Below are 19,705 nucleotides of genomic sequence, written 5' to 3'. Positions count from 1 at the left end.
AAGTATTTTCAGAAAAAGCCCTGTGGTCCTGCCTGCTCCCTGGGTTCGGTCTGCTCCCCGGTTGTGTGGAGCAAACCATTAGCCTTCGCGGTAGAAGGATGCGCCTATTCTGGAACCCCCAGAAGCTGTCCTACTTCTCCCTGAGCAGCAGGGCTCCACTGGGGAAGGGGGACAGGACCGAAACAGCTTTGCGCCCCTGGGAAATGGTAATCACAGTGTCCGCTCCGGCTGTCACGAAACAGATGGGAGTCCTGATGCCAGTCACAGAAAGCACGATAAACAGTAGGTTAAACACGAGTTTTATTTTTTTTGTTCACATAACAAGAAGCTGGTAAGCAGAGTCCCCAGAGCGTCTGAACAGCTCTGCAGGCCCTTCCATCTCGGTTATGTCCGGGATGTGTCCCCGCACAGCACTGGCGGCGGCCATACCCCAGCACCACATCCTCACTCCTCCCAAAGCCCCAGACCCAGGAAGGGGTCAGGGCCCCACCTCCACCAGCCCACAGGGGGCCTTCTCTTCCGTCTCATTGGCTGGATCAGGATCACGTGGTCAGGTGTCCGCTCCACCGCACGGCCAAAAGGGACCATGAGCCACCACCCCCTCCCCATGCGGGTCCATGCCAAAGAGGCAGCCTCCTTCCTCCACCTACATGAGGACAACTGGACACGAGAAGTGTCCGTGTAAGCAAATCAGCTCATTGTGGGGGCGCGGAGGCACTGGCGGGAAGGGCCCGCCACACCCTTCCTCCCAGCCTCGGAGAGCAGGATAAAGTGCCTGTGTTGGGCGGGCCAGCCGGCCGGCCCCGGGGTTAGGACTCAGCACTTTCCTCTTCCTCCTCCTCTGGCAGGATCTCTAGGCTGCTGTCGGGCTGGGGGGCTGTGTCCTCGGGGGGCGGTGGGGCCGGTGGGGCCCGGGTGGGTGAGAGAGGCAGTGGAGAGGTAGGGGGCGAGGGACTTTGGGGCTCTGCGGGGGGCACCAGACCCAAGACCTCCTGCACGTTGTGGGGCAGCTCCTAGGGAGGTGGGGGTAGAGGCGCAAAGTCAGTAGTTTTACCCCCAGAGGGAGGGGTAGGGGGAGGCTGCTGGGAGAGGGCCCGGACTCACAGGGCAGGCGGTCAGCTGCCGGTACAGAGCCTCCGCCCGCGTCAGCACGTCCTCCACGCTCAGCTTCATGGTCAGCTCATTGATGTGCTGTGGGAGGGGGTGGGTCAGGCCAGCCTGCCTGCCGGCCAGCACTCAACCACCACCGCCCGATCGCCCACTCTGTGCCTCGTGCTGGGGATACAACGGAGGAAAGACAGACTGGGTGGAGCTGGGGGCTGGGGGGAAGGGGAGGTCATGTCCTTTCAGGTCGCTTGCCACAGGAAGGGTACAACGAAAGGAAAGGACACTGAGCTCTCCCATGACCCTGCCTCACGTTCATGTACTGGGGAAGGGGCAGGTCCCCTCCCCCCCCACCATGGGCTGGCCGCACTCTGCGGGCACTGTTGGGAGCCAGGGATGGGATGGAAGAGGAGAAAAACAAGCCGGGTCTCCTGGCCATGGTGCGCACCACTCAGCCAACCATACCTTCAATAGTTCTATCGGAAGTACCTACTACCCCAAGGTCCTGTGGCACAGGCACAGTGCCAGCCTCCACGGAGTTCACACCTCAGCTAACATGTCCACTTACAGAGGTCAGGACGGGCAGGGAGGGGAACTTGGAAGGAGCCAGGGCCTCACCTTGAGGATCTCATTGGAGCCGAAGCCAGAAAGCATGAGAGTGTCACGCTCCATGTCCAGAATGGCACAGGCCACCAACAGGTGCAGATTGGGGCCAGGGAGCCCTGTCCACAGTACCTAGGAGAGCCAGAGCGAGGTGTTTATGGCCCAGCCTCGGCCTGAAGTCCCACCCAGGCCTGCCCTACCCCCTGCCCACTTCCCACCAATGTCCCAACCCAGGACAGCTGACTGGTTTCTCTTTCCTCTCTGCCCTCCCACCCACAGCGGCAGGCCCACCTCCCACAGCCGAAGGACATCTGGGAAGGGGAATTCCCTCTTGAACCAGATAAGCAGCCACCGGAAGCAGAAGCAGAGGGAGCCAGAGTCCTGGGAATCTGGAGGAAGACAGTGGTGGGAGGGATGGTGCTTGGCAAAGAACAAGCTCAAACTCCATTCCAATCCCCTCCTAATTCACAGTGTGCAGGCTGGTCAGCCCGAGACTCTAAAAAGTTATCCTGGCTGTAGGAATCTCTACCAGTCTAGGCAAGTAACTCATGCCCAGCATGGGAAGGCTTCGGAGCTGAGCCAAGAACGCTCTGGGTCAACAGGAAGCTTTCCCATCCTGCCTTCCAGACTCCAGATGAGGTGCGCTAATTCCATGCCCCACCATCACATAAAAGGGATACAGGACACTCAGGGCAAAAATAAAATCTATCAATACCCAGTGCTGGTGGAGGTGTGAGGAAATGGACACTCACAGACTCGGCTAGCAGAAACATCAGCTGGTAAGAATTTCCAGGAAAGCAGTGATGGGAACAAACATTTCAAAAGCCGTAAAAATACCACCCGGAATACAATGCCACTTGTTGGAATTTAGCCCAAAGGAACCATCCAGATGATACACGTCGTAATGCAAAACTGCAAATAATCGCAGTGTCCAGCAGGACAGGTTAAATCTGTTCTTGCACATAGTTCAGACAGATCGCCGCACAGTCGGGAGGCTGGTGTCCAAGCGCCCCCGGAAGTGGCCATGCCGAGGCCCCAGGCCCATCTGCCAAGCACAGGACCGCGGGGAGCCTGAAGGAGCCCGCTTGTGGGGCGCGCTCGTGGGGCAGGGACTCGCTGAGGATCGCTCCAAACCACAATCCTGCTTTTACATGGGAATTTTGCGTTCTGGCTTTTGCAGGGATGTTTCCCTTGTCTGGATCAGGACCAAACATCTTGGAGCCCGTCCGTGGCCATTTCCAGAGACTGGGGTGGGGGGGGCGGGGCGGAGGAAGGGAGGGTCTGGGCTCCCCCCCCCCACCCTCGCCTGCCCGCAGAGACACTCACCCAGGAAGTCGCAGAGCTGTGGGTCCAGCACCCGCAGCAGCAGCAACAGTTGTCCAAGCTGCCGCTTCATCGTCTCCTGGCTCTCCTCAAAGTTCCCATGCTGCGGGAGGGAGGGCCACGTGAGGAAGCAGACACCCCGCCCCATTCTTTGAGGGGCCGGTCTCCGCACCTGCCTGGGGCCTCACCACAAGCTCCATGAAGCCACAGAAACACCAGAAGGCATCCACCTCGTTCTGAATGACGTAGAGGATCGGGGAGAGGAGGTCACTCATGCCCTGGACGTAACCTGGACGGGGGTGGTGGGGGATAGGAGGTCAGGGCCCAGCCCAGGCCCCCAGCACCCCCCAAGGGAAGGCCTGGCCCCCAGCGCCCCCCCCCCCCCCGGGGCTGGCGTCACACCAAGGTCGAAGTGGTACATGCAGTAGGTGAGAAGGATGTCATTCAGCAGGCCCAGCCCCGGGTTCGCGGGACCCTCATAGAATTTGTTGGTCCGATCAGTACGGCTCACATCTCTCTCTGCGAACACAGGGCGCAGAATGCGAAAGTGAGAATGCCGTGGGGGCCCGTCCCTCCTGGCCACGGGCACCAGCCCCTGCTCTTCTCTTCGGCAGACCCCAGGCAGGTGTGAGTTGCTCCAGAAACCACCTCGAGCGCCCTCGCATGAGGCACTATGCTTGCCACTTGCCAGATCGCCACAGCCTCCCAGCAACCAACGGTTACTGCACCATCCACAGACGGGAAACTGAGGCCCAAGGAGGCAAAATCAGTTGCCAAGATCTCACCGCAAGTAGGCAGCAGATTTGAGCCCAACGAGTCTGGCTCCCTCTCCCTGCCCCACCCCATCTTCCACCGAAGATGACATCATCTCTGCTCCTGGGGCGGCAGGAGCTTTCCCTGCGGCCTCCCCGCTGTGTGCCATGTCTGCACCCCACCCCTGCCCAGCAGCCTACCGATGAGGCTGCGGTAACCATGCAGCAGTGAGTTCCTCCGCTCCTGCTCGGGGCTCACGGATTTCCACTGCAGCTTCATTCGGAAGTACTCATCCCTGAGGGGGGAGGGGAGGTGAGACACGAGGCGACCGAAGCAGGCCACCTTCTCATCTTGGCCACCGCGCCCCCTGCCCTCTCTCATGGCGCAGAACATCCTTGTGAGCTTTTAAAGTTTGGTTGTTTTTTTTTTCAAGTGATCTGTACGCCCACCATGGGGCTCAAACTCATGACCCCAAGATTCAGAGTCACACACTCTCCTGAGCTAGCCAGGGACCCCACTGTGGGCTTTTGTTCAGTCTGTCATCCCCACCGGACGGAGAGCATCAGGGTGGGGACCAGGACACGCAGCAGGGGCACAACGTGTAGTGTACCAGGAATGAGAAGCGGGCGCCCCCGGGTAAGGAAGCCGGCTGCAGAGCGACGACAGTTACGACATTATGCCGCCGGAACAAAAACTGATGCCCACGGGGGGACGAGCCTGCCTGCTTACCGCCGTCTCCGTGTGTGACGGCGGGTGCCCAGCACGTGGTGGGCTCGTGACTGACGCCTGCGGAGTGAGCCCATCGGTGCACCTGTGAGGGGCCAGGCACCGTGCTGGGATGGGGGACATGGTCGGCTGGGGTGGCCGCAGCAGCTCTCACTCACGTTTTCTTGCGCACGTGGGCCTTGTGCTCCTCGGCTGAGCCCTCCCAGCTGAGGTACCCCAGGAGGAACTTCCAAGCTTCGCGCCTCAGGCCAGGGCTCAGACCCTGGGGGACAGAGCGGGGCCGGTGGCTCAGAGGGGCCTCCCCCTGGCCGCCTGCAAGCCCTGCCTAGTCCCCTCACCCCACAGCACACAGCCGGCGCCTCACCCCGGAGAAGATGCGGGCCTTCAGCGCGGGGACCTGCTGCAGGCGGCCCTCGGGGCCCACATGGTGGGCCCACTCCTCCTCGGTGAGTGGCGGTGCCCGCTCCACGGCCGGCCGCGGCCCCAGCTCCACCTACGTGACATAAGGCCGGTGAGCTCAGGGCCTCCCGTACCCCGGCCTCGGGCCACCCACCGGCAGGTTAGCTCCACGGACAGTTAACATGCAGGGTGGGAAGCGTCCCTCCCCTGGGTCAGTGCCAAAGCCAGGAAGCTCCCCCTCCCCACAATAACGGGAAACAGGTACAGAGGCTCCAAGCACTCTCCTCGAAGTCCCTCCTCATGCGATCTATGACGGGTGCTGTGTCATCCCCTTTCTGGGGGAAAAGGATGCCCATAGAATTACAGTCCCCTGCCCAGGTGACAGCCAGAAGACAGCAGGATCCACCTGATACTCACACAGGAAATGACCTCAAACCCAGGCTCCGGCTCGTCATCAGGGGGTGGAAGAAGGTCAGGGGAGGCCCCCTCTGGGTGTGGCTGCAGGGCTCCCCTGAAGAAGTTGGTCACACGAGAGAAGCTGCTGAAGGTGGTGGAGTAGGGATCCTGCAGAAAGCGCTGTGGACAGGGCCAACAGGGTGCTCACCGTGGCACCCCACCTTCCTCACCCAGTACGGTCCGCCCCTCCCTGCCCACAGGGGCCAGGCTGGTCAGTGGGACACTCACAGACACCACGTTGGAGCTGTCCTGGTCGAAGAGCTGGAGGTGGTGGAAGGAGCTGGAGAGGGCCGAGGAGTCGTGCGGGAAGACAAGGTAGAGGCGGGGGTCCTGCGGGGAGCTGGGGAGGGGCAATGTGGTGATGCCCAGGCGGAGGGCCCCGTGGGCGTCCCCTCCGCCTCTCAGTCCAACCGCCCCTGGGGAGTCCCTCCCCTACAGCCCGACCACAGCTGGACCCCAGGGGTGGACACACAACCCACCCCTGCCTCACTCCTGCCTCCCACAGGAACCGATTCAGAGACAGGCCAGGGAGACGCAGCTCTGGGGTGCTGCTGAGGAAGGAGCTGCTTCGGTCACCAGGGCTGCTAAGGGACCCCCAGAGAACAATACCAACTTAAGACAGAAAAAGAGCAATTCTTCCTAAGTTCCAGGACCCAAGTCCTGCCTGCAATCAAACCACGCCTTGGCTTTGTGATTACACGTATCAGCTGATTCCCTTCGTCTGCCTTTATTTCTTTTTTAAAAATATTTTATTTACTTATTAGACCAACAGATAGTGAGAAAGGGAACACAAGCAGCGGGAGTTGGAGAGGGAGAAGCAGGCTTCCTGCCAAGCAGGGAGCCTGACGCGGGGCTGGACCCCAGGACTCTGGGATCGTGACCTGAGCCGAAGGGAGATGCTTAACGACTGAGCCACCCAGGCGCCGCCCCCTTCGTCTGCCTTTAAATCTGCTTCACAGCCCTGAGGGGCCAGGCTGCAGCCTCAGGGGGCCAGGGCCTGCCACAAAGGCCCAGTGCTGGGAAAAGGCTCACCTGGCCAACAGCAGGTAGCGGCTGAGGACCCGGAGAAGGGCGCGGGTCCCCCCTCGGTGAAAGTGCAGGGCAGGCAGGGAGCCCCCAGCCTGGGTCACCAGGACCAGGTAGGCCCAGCTGAGGCCCGGCTTGGACCGGCGGATGGACTTGAGCTCCCCGAGACTCACCGAGAAGGCCCAGGAGCCCCGAGGGGAACTGGGCTCTGCACCTGGGAAGAGCACATGTTGGGAGCAGGCCTGGGGAGGCAGAGGCAGTGCAGATATCCATGGGGAGCCACGTCTCCCCGGAAACACAACTGACTTGCTCAAAAATCTCCCTTGGCTCCCTGCGGCCCTCAGAGCGAAGACTGTGTTCTTAACCTGGTGGCAGTTCTCTGAGGTCCATCTCCTGCCCCCCCCGAGCATCTCATCTCCGGCCCTTCCTTCACTCCAGACCCTACACTCCGGCGCCCTAAACCCACCCAGGGCCTCTGGCCTTGCCTGGCTACCTTCTCTGCTGGGGAGAAAACTCCCAGGTGTTCCCCAGGGCCAGGGGCTGGCATCACCTCCTCCTGGAAGGCTTCTCCATTCTCCGGAGGGGACGGATGCCTCCTCTGGTGCCCCCAGAACCTTGAAGGACTCCAGGATAGCCCAAATCACCCTCTCACCTCACAACTGTCACCGCCACAGCCTGGACACCTTCACAAGCAGAGGATTCCTGCGGGGGTGCCCACAACCCACCCAGGAGCCCGGAAAGATGAGCAAGACTGCAAACCCCGGAGACCCTGCCAGGCGGGACCTAGGCTGGGGACAGTGCTGCACCCCGATCCACGCGCCTGAGACTGGAAGGCCAGCGATGAACGGTCACCTTGACTATGGCCAACAAAGTCTAAGACGTGTCTCCACCTGCCCCTCAGAGACCTGGGCTCAGCCTACCTCTGGTGGGCTCTAAGTGCCGAGACTGTGGCCGCACAGTGCTGATGACAGCCCAGTCGGGTTCATAGCCAGGGTCAAAGGTTGGTTCCTCCTCAGAGGTGCAGGAATCACCCCCACTGACATCCTTGGGAGAGGAAAGGAAGAGAAGAGAGTGAGGCGCTGTAGATTCAGGGTTTCCAGATCTGAGCCGGGAGGCTGCCCTAGAAGGCAGCCCCAGTAAACAAATAGGGAAACTGAGGCAGACGACAGTGCAGTCAGTCAATAGTCCTGGCCATAAACCATGGGGAAGGACAGGGAGGGGACAAAGTACAGGAGCGCTGCAGAGGTTAGGAGTCCCTTTCACCGGCTAGTGTACGCCTGCCTGTCCAGCAGAGGCTGGAAGGTGAAAACTACATTTCCCAGACTCCTTTGCAGCTACGGATCACACCACAAGGTGGAGGCAGAAGGCAGGAAGGAGGCAGGGGCAACTTCCTGCCGCTCCCAGGGGGGCTGCTGAAGAGGTAGGCTCCTGCTCCCCGCCCCCTCCCCCCCCACACACAGAGGGGTGACTAGGGTGGAGGTGGTGGCTAGCTCTACGTCCCAGCGCCCAGTCACTGGCTTGGTGAGGGCCCAGTGGCTTCCTGCCCTTGGGTGGCAGCTCGGGTCAGCTGGCTCTGACCAGGGGACTGCAAGGTACCCCTTCCAGGATGGACTGTTTAACTGCCAGGGAAGAGCTCTTGCCCTCTGCCACAAGGAATGTAGCTGCTCTAGCAGCATGCTTCCCTGTTGTCAGCCTGCAACACAGTGAGCCAAACCAGTCCCCAAAAACTGGAGCTCCAGTAGCCTTTTTGGGCCACAAGGCAGCCGTGAGGATGGCAGAGCAAAGCTGGAAGGAAGCCGGGTTGGTGGTGACAAGTGGCCTTTACAACGGGAGAGGCAGGTGCTTCTATGCAGGTGAAGCTGCCGTCACTTCTCTTTCTATCCCACACAGCTGAAAACAGCTCCTGGCTGATGCAGAGTGTCTGGGAAATGTCTTGCTTTTCCCGATGAGCAGAGGAGATGTGACTGTCACCCTGCTCGCCCCCCTCTTCCTGCCTAAAAAGGAGGTGCGGCTGAATGAGTCATCTAAAGGTGACCAGGGCATGCACAGGAGGGTCTCCGTGATCCAGGCCCTGACGTCGCCAGCCAAGGCCAGCAGCCCCATCTCTCCGAGTGTCTTGTGAGAAGAGAGGAATAAATCTGTCTCCTTAACTTGTCACCAGCCTGATTTTGTGTTCCTTGGAGCCAAGTGTATCCTGTGTGCATACGTGCCTTTTCCACTGAAGCCTGCCTCAGTGGGTATCTGTTAATCAAAAATGAGAGGACCGAGAAGGACAGCCACATTTTCAAGAAAAGCACTCAGCTGGCCTGTGAGGCTGGCGAAAAATGCAGAATGCTGGTTGCTTCTTCACAAACCCTGAGAAGCCGGGTTCCTCAGCAGAGTTCTGGAATCTCCATTTGTTACCCACTCCCACCAGGTTATTCAAAGCCCCAGGTGCGGCTTCCTTCTCTCTCCCTGACCCATCATTCTAACCTCCCTGACCTCCCAGCCTCCATCCTCTCTCCATTTGGACCCTTTGCCCATCCCCCGCATGGGTTTCCCAACCGAGCTTTCCACATCCACACCCTTCTCCTCCCGTGGTTCCCCCAGGGACCCCCAGAACACAGTCCAAGTTTCTCAGCTGGACATTTCAGGCCCAACCACAATCCCAGCAAACCCCCCTCTACAGAGACATCCCATCTCCTCCTGTATCCTGAAATGCTCTTCCTCCTGCCGTCCCTGAAATACCTTCTTGCCCCCTTGTCATCCTTAGAGTTTCAGCACAAATACCTGCTCCCTCCAGAAAGGAGCATGCCTTTGAAACCACAGAGTCCGGGTTCAAACCCCAGTTCCAACACTTCCTAGCTTTCTGACCTTACAAAAGGGGCTTCCAATCATTGTGCCTCAGTTCCCCAAAATAGAATGGGGGTGAAGACTGAGGCAGGGTCTGGGGTAAACTCATCTCCGGGTCCCAGCACAGGGCCTGGTGATGAAAATTCTGTTAACAATCTCTAATAAAAGCCTCAGGAATCTCTCATAACGAAAAGAGCAAAGTCTGGTACTGAAAGTAGGAAGGAGCCCTAGAAAGTATACTTTCCGCCCCTGGGGAAATGCCACACCCCTTCAAGTTCTTGTGGACTGAGAGTCCATGAAATTGAATCCACGGGCTATGTTGACCTCCTGCACCATCGCAGGACTCTCCCAAAAAGGAAAGGAGATGAGGGGGCTGCCTTCCCACCGCTGTGAATCTCATGGTGTCTGCTTTCTTTCAAATGGGCACCTTCAGCCCCATTTCACAGAGAAAGAAAACCAACGGCCAAGAGAGCCTAGACCCCAACCAGGATCACATACATATGCTCCAAGAGTAAGTCTGAGATTACACCCAGGTCCTTCAAATGTCTTCCACTGCCCCAACCTGGGTAAAAACAAGTGGAGAAAGGGGAAGGGAGGAAAGCCTACCTTCTTGGAGAAGAGAATTTGGGTGGAATCTCCAGCCTCCTCTACTGGAACCCAGTGCAGAAGGACATCACTGTCCTGAAAAAAAAAGAGGGTTTAAAAGGTCATCTCCCCCCCCAATCTCCCCAAGCCGTATTTCCAGACTTCTTCCCTCCTCTGGCCCCTCAGACTTACAAAGCCCCTTCTTCCGCTCCAGTCCGCACCCCCTGCCTTCCCACAGTCCCATCGGGACCTCCAGACCATACGCCTCCAGATGCCAACTCCAACCGGCTCTGGGCCTGCCCGAGCCCTGCTCCCTTCCGGCCCACCTTCTCCACAACGCGGATGACGCCAGCGATGAGGGAGTCCGGGTCTTGGTGCTTCTTAGCACTGGTGTGCAAGTACACGCCACTTTTCTCAAACACCACCTGGGGACGGAACCAGTGAGGGGCGGGACCCAAGCGCAGGAAGACACCAGGGGGCGGGGCCCACAGGCGCCTCCCGGCCGCCCCCGGGGCGGGGCTAAAAGGTAAGCGTCTAACCTAGGGCAGTGGAGGAGAGGGTGACAGCGCATTTATAAACGAACGGTGTGTTCACTAAGGCTCAGCGGGGCTCCCAGAGCCCGGACAGGGCGTTGGGGCGAAGCCGACTACCGGAGGGCGTCGCTTCGCATCCACAGAAAGATAAGAACGCGTTTCCATTGCCTACCCTGTAACCGGCTCCCTCCATAGTCGCCGCCAAGGTCCCACTCCTCCGGCCCTCTCCCTTTCCGGGTCATCGTGCTGTCACATCCGGATAAAAGACTCCCCTCAAGCCTGGGCAGTGGTAGCGCCCTTGCCTGTTCTAGAACAGGAGTGGATGTAACCATCTTTCAGAATGGGGTGGTTGAACTTGAACCACGAGGGTGTAAGTCACATGGCGCAAACGGCGAAGGTGGAGCAGGCCAGCGAGAGTGCGCAAGCGCAGTGCTGTTCCCCCGCCACGAAGTAAACAAGGGGGAGGGTCCAAGGGCTCCACCTCCTCGCCCAAGCTCTTGCCAAAACGCCGGCTTCTTTCTCCATATTGTGTACTGGCATCGAAGCCAATGAGATGCCATTTTGCTCGAGGGCATGGCCAAAGCCTGGCTGCTGCGGCCATGTTAATGAGGGGCAGTCCCATCTCCCTGAGGGGCGTGACATCGAGGTCCTGGAAAAGAAACGGGTAAAGGAAAAGAAGGTGAGAGGAGGTGTACGTCACAAGAGGTGCTGAGGGACCTGGGTTAACGGGATGAAGCCGTCACTATCCCCGGGAACGAAGCGGACCCCGTCGAATTCCTGAGTCACCGTGGGGAGGCGGCGGCCTGAGCCGCCATATTGAAGCCTGGCAACCCGAAGCAAAAAAAGTTGCCTTATTGGATCTTTTCCCACTTTGGTGCTGAAGGGGGATAAGTTGGAGGGAGAATCCATATACATTTGGGGCAAGCGATGCCATGTCGTTAATGGGCACTGCTTTCCTTCACTTCTGTGGAAAAGGTCGACGATGGGTAAGGGGCGTCAGTCAGGTCGCTGGCCTTAGTTTATTGTGGTCCTGAGAATGCACGTGACGACGGCCGTATTGGGAGCAAATCGAAATGGTTCTGGCTCGTTTCCGGGCAAGCTGAAGCCGTTTTTTTCACCATCTTTCTTATGGGCACCCTGAAGTCGCCATTGCCCCACTGTGATCCGATGATGTTCCCGTGGCCATTTTGGTCTCGGGCGGCCCGGATGAGGGAGGCGGAGTATGCAGCGTGGAGGCGGGCCAGCCGCGCGGAAGTGACGCAAGGCGCCGCCATGTCTTTTGAGGGCGGCGACGGCGCCGGGCCGGCCATGCTGGCTACGGGCACGTGAGTGGAGGCGGCGTTGTGAACCGCGGTGTGGGGAGGATTTGGCCGTCCGAGGAGAGGGGCGCTGGGAGGGCGAGCCGCTCGCGGGAGGGGTATGGCCTGCGTAGATCAGAGGGCAGAGATCTTCCAGCGACCCTACGCTCAGCTCTGGAAAGGGGTCGCCCGCCGGAACCGTCGTGTCTGACCCAAGGCAAAACCTAGACAGCTTTATCCTCCGGTCTCCAGACCCACGAGGATCCTTGCCTTGGTCGTGGACCATGTCCACGGGGTCTGGGGGTCGCTCTGGGGATACTCGGGGCGCCCCTCACCCGTCCAGAGGCGGGACTTCCGGTCCTGGCCCCCACCTGGGCGGGATTTCCTGTTTTCTTCCTAGAGAAGTGGGTTTTTCCTGGACCCCCGGCCGAGGTGGGGAGGAGGTCCCTGAGAGGTCAAGGAAATGCCCAGACGTTCATCTTTCCCCCGGCTACGCGGAGTAGTGGGTGGGGAGGGCATCCTCGAGTTTCTCCCACTTTGCGGGGGTGGGAGGCACTGCCAGTTTGACAGGTGGTTGGAAGGGGGCTTCACTAGCATCCGGCGGATGCTATTCTTTGCCATTCTTTGGCGGACTTCGCTTCTTTCCTCACCACTTCCTAGAGTCATTTTCTTCAGTTCACCTCCTCGTCTCATTTTAAGAGGCCAATTACTTTAGCTTTCCCCTCCTCTTGCTGTGGGGGGACAAGTCTCACCTTTCCTTAATCCTAAAGTCCTCAGTTGGGGGGGCTGGGGAACCCTCCATCCATCTCTGAGCTCCTTAGAGGATACAGGACTTCCTCCAGCAGCTGGAAGGGTGGTGTCTTCCCTGGTCTTCCCTGGTCCACTTTTGGAGAACTCACTCCAGAGAGCCCTCAGGCCTTCGCAGAGAGGCGTGAGTTGCCCTCCTCCTATTTGCCCAGGCCTCCTCCTTACAGCGGGAGGACCCTCCCACCCACTCTCCCCCATTTCAATCTTTTCAGTCCTGTAACTACTCTAAGATCTAGGACAGAGTGTTCAATCCTGATGTCCCAGGGATGTGAGATCCCCAGGCCTACCACAGCCAGGCTGTGTGACCTTGGGCCAGTCATTTCCCTGCCCTGAGCCTTGGTTTCCTCCATCAGCTAGGGGAGACTCTGAGCGCCTCTCAGTTCTGTTGGATTTTGGAGTCAGGCAGAGAGCAAAGTCAGTCCTACTCTGACCCATTTAACTTCTGGGCCTTCTGACGAGTCCCTGAGGCTCTCTGAGTCTCACTTTCCCCATCTGGACATAAACCTTTCCTGCTAAGGAAGGCAAGATGGCATTTGTAACTAAGAATAGGCTCCCCTCTCCGACCCTATGACCCTAATCAAAATACTGAATCTCCCTGGCCCTCAGTTTGCAGCTGAAGTGGGGTGATAACAGACCCTGCCTTGTAGGGTTGGGGAGAGGGTGAGATGAGAATGGTGACGACCTGCTTGGCATCCCTACCTGGCCTGTGGGAAGCGCTGGGTGAATTTGCTCTGGGGTCTGTCACTAATAGTGCTGGTTGTGTTCTTGCTGCTTGTGGCTTCCAGCAGGGGCTTTGTACTCCACAAGTCTTGCTTGTCTCGTCTGGGAGGGAACAGCTCCCACCTTAGTGGGTCAGGTCGGAAGTGAAATGACAGATGTGGGCTCCCTACACAGAGTTGGTGCTCAGCAAACACTGGCTTATGTGCTTAGGAGTTGGAAAGGGCCAGCAAATTGAAATCAAGCTACACATGACCCTGGCTGGACTAGAACCTTGCTTGAAATCCTCCAGTGAGGGGGGGTGCCCCCTACCTCCTTGAGGAGGCTCCTCAGCTTCCCAGCTGCCCTGGCTCAACCACTCTACAGGAAGAAGAAAAATGAGGCACAGAGAGGGCCAGTGAGTGCTCCAAGGTCACACAGCAGGTTTGAGATGGCAGGAAGCCAGCCCCCATGCCCCTTGCTGTTTTCTCCCTCTCTTTCTCTTATTTTAAGTTTGTCTATTTATTTAAGTAATCTCTGTACCCCGTGTGGGGCTCGAACTCATGACCCCAAGATCAGGAATCGCATACTCTTCCAGTTGTGCCAGCCAGGTGTCCCAGCCCTTTGCTCTTTTCATCTTGACCTTGGGGAGCTCACAGCGTGATGGAGGAGGCAGACAGCAGTACAATTGTCTTAAGTTCAAGGGACAGTGAGCTGTAATGGAGGTAGCCCAGGGCACTGTGGGTCTGGGGGAGGCAGCTGATCCATCCTGGGGGATCAGGGACGACTTCCAGAGGAACTGGCGAACAGTCTTTTCGGAAGTACAGAGATTCATGAATGGAGTCTCCGTGCAGAGAGCTCCGCCCCTGCTCTCTGAGGCCAACCACTGAACGGGGCAAGGCTGGTGGCTCCGGGATCAGCCTTCCAGGCTCACCCTCCGGTAGCTCCGCAGTGACTGGGGAGACGGAGACGGAGATGGACCCACACAGTCCTCCCCCATAGCGCCCTGTGCTAGAATGGGGGGATTCACAGATGTTGTAGCCCGAAGAGGGGGGACTGATCTGATCTGGGGTGAGGGAAAGCTCCTTCCACGCTAGGGTGAGAGAAGGATTGACACGTAACTGGTGGACACGTGATCTGGACTGTAGGCCTCAGGCCTCAGAAGTCTGGAAGCGTGTGAGGCTGAGCGGCCCCGACTTTGTGCTGGGGAGACTAGGGAGGGACAGGGAAAGGCTGAGAGGTTCAGGAAGAGGTGGGAACCGTGGTCCAGCAGAAGGAGCGCCGGCCAGGCCTGTCATGTCAAATCTCCTGGAAGTCACATTAAAAAAGTAGAAGGAAAACAGATGAAATTCATTTCCACCATATAGTTTATTTAGCCATTATGTCTGAAATGTCGTGTTTTCGACGTGTGGTCGACGCGTGGTCGACGTCAGACTACCACTGAGATCTTTAACATCCTCCCTCTTTGTACGAAGTCCTCAAAGGCTGGTGTGAATTTCATACTACTGGTCCCTCTCCCCTTGGACCTGCCACATCTCATGTGCTCCTTAATCACATGTGGCTGGTGGGTCTGTATTGGACAAGGCAGGGCCAAGCGGCGGGACTGGGCCTGTGAAGACTGGAGGGACCAGGAAGGATGGGGCTGGAGGGTTGGGCACGGATGGGGCCAGGAGGTCCGGATGGAGAGGAATTTGGGGGAAGGGGGTGAGCCCAGCTGAGGACAAACAACGTGGCGGGGAGGGATGGGAGTGGCGTCTAGGGGCAGGTGGACGCCTGGGGGCAGGTGTAGACTGCGCAGTCGATCCGCTGGGCTTCAGCTCTCTGTCCTGCTCTGCTCTGCAGGGCGTGGATGGCGTCGGGGCGCCCCGAGGAGCTGTGGGAGGCGGTGGTGGGGGCCGCTGAGCGCTTCCGGGCCCGGACAGGCACGGAGCTGGTGCTGCTGACTGCCGCGCCGCCCCCACCGCCCCGCCCGGGCCCCTGTGCCTATGCTGCCCACGGGCGTGGGGCTCTGGCCGAGGCCGCCCGCCGCTGCCTCCACGACATCGCCCTGGCCCACAGGGCTGCTGCCGCCGCCCGGCCCCCCGCGCCCCCGCCAGCACCACAGCCACCCAGTCCTGCGCGGAGCCCACCTCGGCCTACCCTGGCCAGGGAGGACGACGACGAAGATGAGGACGAACCGACAGAGACTGAGACCTCTGGGGAGCGGCTGGGTGTCAGCGACAACGGAGGTGAGAGAGGCCGGGGCTGGGTGGCTCTTGGCTTGGCAAGTTGCCTCTAAGGGCAGTTTTCCTGGAGGGGTGGGGCTTGCCTGTCTCTGAGCCCTGGTGTTCTGTGGCGGCCGCAGTCACAGAGAGCCCTGGCAGGGCGGGCTGGCTTGCCTGTGCCCCTCTGTGTGACTCTGAGCAGGTCATGGCCCCTCTCCGAGCCTGTATCCTTGCATGTTAACCTGGGGCCAGCTCTGGGCTGGAAGGGCTGGAAGGTGCCAGACAGAGACAAAAAGCAACTCAGGCCCCGCCCCCCCCTTTTAAAAGAATTTATTTACTTATTTGTTACAGAGAGAGAGCGTGAGCATAAGTAGGGGGAGCAGGAGAGGGAGAAGCAGACTCCCTGCCGAGCAGGGAGCCCTATGTGGGGCTCGATCCCAGGACCCTGGGATCATGACCTGAGTCGAAGGCAGATGCTTAACCAACTGAGCCTATCAGGCGCCCCTGGGGCCCTTTTCTTGGGGAGACTCCCTGTCTGGCCAAGGAATTGGTAGTCCTGACAGGAGGCAGTGCCCTGTGGAGCCCATGGGGTTGGGACCTGAGCTGGGAGCTTGAGCTGAAGAGGAATTGTTTCCAAACATGTGGTGCCTAATGCTTGTGAGAAGTTACAGAGGAGTCAGGGGTGCAGGCAACGGCTTAAGGAGGCCAGAAGGAAAAGCCACTGGCTGTTTTGGAGGGGAATCCAGAGGTTGGGTACTTTGAAAACACTGGACTATAATGTTTGGCCTTTGAAGAGTGATTAGGAGTTTGCAGGAAGGGCTCAGTAAGCAAGACCTACTCATTTGTCATTACTACTAACGCTGACTTCATCACTAGAGAAAACCCGCATAGGGTTCAGGGCACAGCCTCAGAGCTAGGTGGCCCTGGTTCAGATCCTGGTGACATGGTTATTAAGTGGGAGACTTGGGGCAAGTGGTTTAACTTTTCTGTGCCTCTGTCGTTCAAACAGGGATCATAATCGTTTTGTACTCGGGTCTGTATTTTGAGTCCTTCATTCCAGACATCGTGCAGATTTCATGTATGTTCAGCTAGTTGCTTTCATCCGAGGGTGTAACAGACAGAAACTGGATTTGTTAGTGCCGATGACCAGGCGGATAACTAGGAGAAGGGTGTTTGAGGCAGGAGCCCTGTGGCTTGCAAGGGCCTGGCCAATGCGAGAAGTGGAGAGGCGGTGGGAAGTGGCTGGAGCCGAGAGCACATGAAGAGCAGCGGGGACCTGACTGGCCTGGGCTGCTAATATCCACAGGGCTCTTTGTGATGGACGAGGACGCCACACTCCAGGACCTGCCCCCCTTCTGTGAGTCGGACCCCGAGAGCACAGACGGTAAGAGTCCCGGGCTATCCCCACCCCTGGGGGGGTGCTGGGATGAAGGCAAGGGCAGAGGCTGAAGTCTACCCTCTCTCCCAGATGGCAGCCTGAGTGAGGAGACCCCTGCTGGCCCCCCAGCCTACTCAGTGCCCCCGGCTTCAGCCTTGCCCACACAGCAGTATGCCAAGTCCCTGCCCGTGTCCGTGCCCGTGTGGGCCTTCAAGGAGAAGAGGACAGAAGCACGGTCATCGGATGAGGAGAATGGGCCGGTGAGGAGCAAAGGGGAGGAGAGGAGAGGAGAGTGGAGGGAGGGACCAAAGCTACTTCCTCCAGGAAGCCCTCAGGGATGGAACCCACATTTCCTAGGATTGATCTTGCCCTCCACCTCCTGAGGCAGGTTTTTGGGCCAGAACCCTAAAGGTTTAACAACTGCAGCCTTACAATGTACTTGCAGAGAAGGTCTCTTCTAGGTTTTCAGGAACAGCTTCATTTACAGAATACTTGCTCCAGCCAAGACGTGGATATTTCAGTATCCCCTCCAGAAGGGGAAACTGAGGCTCAGAGGGGTTAGATCACCTTCTGTCCCCACCCTGCCTGTTCCTGGCTCTTCCTGGAATTTGCCCCTCCCCCACCGCTTCCCACCCAGTCCTCCCTGTGGCCTTCATGGGCTGGTCTGGGTGGCTCTTCCTCACCCAGCCTTGAACCTCCCCGAGGCACAGGGAGTATCTGTGACTTCCCTGAGACCTCAGCTTGGGACGGGCGGGGCTGGGATTGGAACGCAGCCTCCTTTTGGAAAGGAGTTACAGATGGCAAGGGAGGAAGCCCTGGGGTCTCATGGTCCCCTTCCGCATGGTGCCTCTCAGGGGCCTCATTCACACAGTGGCAGCCTCCCTCCCCTGCTGTTGCTGCTGCTGCTGTCTGCGCTGCCACTAGGGGAAGCCCAGTTAACAATGAGGCCCGAGTGGTGGCGCTGGGCCGGTCTCTAAATGGGCCTAGGTCCAGCCTCTCTCTGTGGCCTCTCCCTTTCTGGGGAAGGCCCGGCCCAGCTCAAGGCGTCCAGCCATCAGGGAGATTGCACTAGCTGCTGGGGCTGCAGACAGGATGACAGGGCCCCTCCTTGGGGGAGGCCAACCGGAAGAGGGATCCTTTCCCTACAGCGCGGGCAGCATGGTAGTGGACAGCCCTTGAGCAGTCACTGTGCTGGTTGTCTCAGGCCGTGTCATCAGCCTCGTGTTTTAAAAGGGGAGACCAAAGCCTCAGGAGATGAAATGCTTGACGGCTAGCCGGCGGCAGAGGCCTGATTGTTCCGTGTCAATGCCAAGCCCAACCCAAATCTTTAGACCTGACTCTCTCTGGGTGCACACAGCCTTGATGGTCAGCAGACTGATGGTCACCAGAGCAGCACAGTTCCGCTGTGTAAGAAGGAACTGGAAGGCAGTGGGACAGGTGGCTGTTCTTGCACATAGAGTCAGGCCAAGAAGAGGAGAGGGGCAGGAAGGCTTCATGGAGGAGGTGGTGTTTTGAGTTTGGTAGGAGGATCCTACGCGGAGCCAGTCAGGGTAAGGGGCCTTCGTGGGTGTAGGCAAAGTGCTGGGGCGGGAGTGGGGGAGGGGTGGGGCGAGGGCAGGGCCGCGGCGGGCGCTGACCCCGCCCCGGTCCCGCAGCCCTCTTCGCCGGACCTGGACCGCATCGCGGCGAGCATGCGCGCGCTGGTGCTGCGGGAGGCCGAGGACACCCAGGTCTTCGGGGACCTGCCGCGGCCGCGGCTCAACACCAGCGACTTCCAGAAGCTGAAGCGGAAATACTGAGGCCCGGGGAGAGCGCTTCCCGGCCCAGCGTCCGCCCCGCCCCACACTACACCCCTGCCCCGCCCCCGGGGCCAGCCAATCCGAGTCCGACCCGGGACCGGCCTCTCAGGTCCCCGGGGCCCCGGGATTGCCCCCTCCCTGCCAATCCCTGCCGTCCTTCCCCTCCACGACCCCCTCACGCGCCGAGGAGCGGGACCTATCTAGTTTCCCGATTGGGTCTGTCGCCGCTTTCTTTACCCGGCGACAGGTTCGTTCGATTAAGGGATTGGGTAGCTCCCAGATCGGGGCGTGGCTAGTTTAAAGCCCTTGCAGGGGTTACCCGTCGTTTTTTTGCCTAGCAGCAAGGGCTTTGCCCACGCGGCATTGATTGAAAGAGAACAGTCAAGCCCCAGGATTGGGTAGTGGCAAGCCAGTTCGGCCTAGAGAATGGGCAGCTCCTTCATTTGATTGGCTTGAACCCAAAGGGCTTAACCAATATCCTGGGCGTAGCCATCCCCACCCTTCCTGGGTTTTCCCCGCCTGATTGGCTCTAGCCTCCTGAGGGCGTGGCCAAGCCTTCCTCTTGTGCCCAGGATTGGCCTGCGGCCTTAAATTTACGTTCTTTACACTACTGGGACTGGGGTCGTTTCTGACCGAGTCCTGACTACGTGCCCCTCTGCCCTCTTCCAGGGACGGCCCAATCCTGTCCCTGCATCTGACACCCTCTCATTGGTTCCATCCCATAACAGCCTGCCAATCGTAGTCCGTCCTTGAACTCAGGACGGCACCAGCTCCCGCCCCTCTCCCCCCACCCCCACAGGTGCCTTAAAGGGCCCTCGTCCACCCAAGGTGGGGGGCAGGGGCCCTCGCTCTCCGGCCCTTGTGTGGGGGAGAGAGTCGTGGGTGGGGATCGGGAGTTGGGAGGGGTGGTCTGAGATTAAAGAGTTTTACCTCTGACAAATGAGTATAAAGTGTGTTCATTCAACAAACACTTTGTGAAGCCGAAAGAGCGGCATCTCACTGGTTTTTTTTTTTTTTCAGTGCAAAGCTGGGAGTTGGGATTATTGTCCCCATTTTTACAGACAAGAGGAGAGATCCATGGGGTGTGAAGGAAGAATTCCAGTCCTATGTGATCATTAATCCCCAGTCTTCTGGGGGATGAGTGTTGGAATGTGGATGGTCTTTAAGGAATCAGTATTGTAAG

The 19,705-nt window shown here is 58.9% G+C and overlaps 2 protein-coding genes across 5 annotated transcripts; one reads left to right on the top strand and one right to left on the bottom strand.

Moving 5' to 3' along the window:
- Positions 1 to 282: 282 nt before the first annotated feature.
- Positions 283 to 10,659, bottom strand: TBC1D17 (TBC1 domain family member 17). 2 transcript variants are annotated; one of them, XM_045988470.1, is made up of 17 exons: positions 10,513 to 10,658; positions 10,134 to 10,232; positions 9,829 to 9,903; positions 7,311 to 7,434; positions 6,397 to 6,604; positions 5,593 to 5,704; positions 5,326 to 5,484; positions 4,874 to 5,002; positions 4,668 to 4,771; positions 3,984 to 4,078; positions 3,433 to 3,549; positions 3,219 to 3,319; positions 3,034 to 3,133; positions 1,999 to 2,096; positions 1,723 to 1,839; positions 1,105 to 1,191; positions 283 to 1,013 (listed from the first exon to the last, which is right to left on the bottom strand). In XM_045988470.1, exons 1-17 carry the CDS (start codon positions 10,531 to 10,533, stop codon positions 810 to 812), a joined length of 1,950 nt encoding a protein of 649 aa, XP_045844426.1. In that variant the 5' UTR covers positions 10,534 to 10,658; the 3' UTR covers positions 283 to 809. The 2 variants fall into 2 exon arrangements, with proteins under 2 accessions (XP_045844426.1, XP_045844427.1); XM_045988471.1 differs by lacking the exon at positions 283 to 1,013 and having other exon boundaries at positions 1,150 to 1,275; positions 10,513 to 10,659.
- Positions 10,660 to 10,925: 266 nt separating this feature from the next.
- Positions 10,926 to 19,458, top strand: AKT1S1 (AKT1 substrate 1). Of its 3 annotated transcripts, none has more exons than XM_045989120.1 (5): positions 10,926 to 11,019; positions 14,984 to 15,369; positions 16,652 to 16,729; positions 16,814 to 16,983; positions 18,379 to 19,458. In XM_045989120.1, exons 2-5 carry the CDS (start codon positions 14,991 to 14,993, stop codon positions 18,520 to 18,522), a joined length of 771 nt encoding a protein of 256 aa, XP_045845076.1. In that variant the 5' UTR covers positions 10,926 to 11,019; positions 14,984 to 14,990; the 3' UTR covers positions 18,523 to 19,458. The 3 variants fall into 3 exon arrangements, with proteins under 3 accessions (XP_045845076.1, XP_045845075.1, XP_045845077.1); XM_045989119.1 differs by lacking the exon at positions 10,926 to 11,019 and adding an exon at positions 11,064 to 11,665; XM_045989121.1 differs by lacking the exon at positions 10,926 to 11,019 and adding an exon at positions 11,678 to 11,757.
- The last annotated feature ends 247 nt before the right edge of the window (positions 19,459 to 19,705 follow it).

This window comes from Meles meles, chromosome 19, assembly GCF_922984935.1.
Source record: "Meles meles chromosome 19, mMelMel3.1 paternal haplotype, whole genome shotgun sequence".
NCBI lineage: Eukaryota > Metazoa > Chordata > Mammalia > Carnivora > Mustelidae > Meles > Meles meles.
Note: the sequence above shows the minus strand (reverse complement) of the source record. Positions and strands in the feature narration are given on the sequence as shown.

Bases quoted from the DNA above. Each gene is read 5' to 3' on its own strand.
- TBC1D17 (XM_045988470.1), bottom strand. From the start codon at position 10,533: ATGGAGGGAGCCGGTTACAGG. The intron at 2,097-3,033 runs GTGAGTGTCTCT...GTCTTCCTCCAG, and splicing joins ACAGCTCTGCGACTTCCTGG to ATTCCCAGGACTCTGGCTCC. The intron at 1,840-1,998 runs GTGGGCCTGCCG...TGGCTCTCCTAG, and splicing joins ATGTCCTTCGGCTGTGGGAG to GTACTGTGGACAGGGCTCCC.
- AKT1S1 (XM_045989119.1), top strand. From the start codon at position 11,469: ATGGGCACCCTGAAGTCGCCATTGCCCCACTGTGATCCGATGATGTTC. The intron at 11,666-14,983 runs GTGAGTGGAGGC...TCTGCTCTGCAG, and splicing joins GCCATGCTGGCTACGGGCAC to GGCGTGGATGGCGTCGGGGC. The intron at 16,730-16,813 runs GTAAGAGTCCCG...CCTCTCTCCCAG, and splicing joins GGACCCCGAGAGCACAGACG to ATGGCAGCCTGAGTGAGGAG.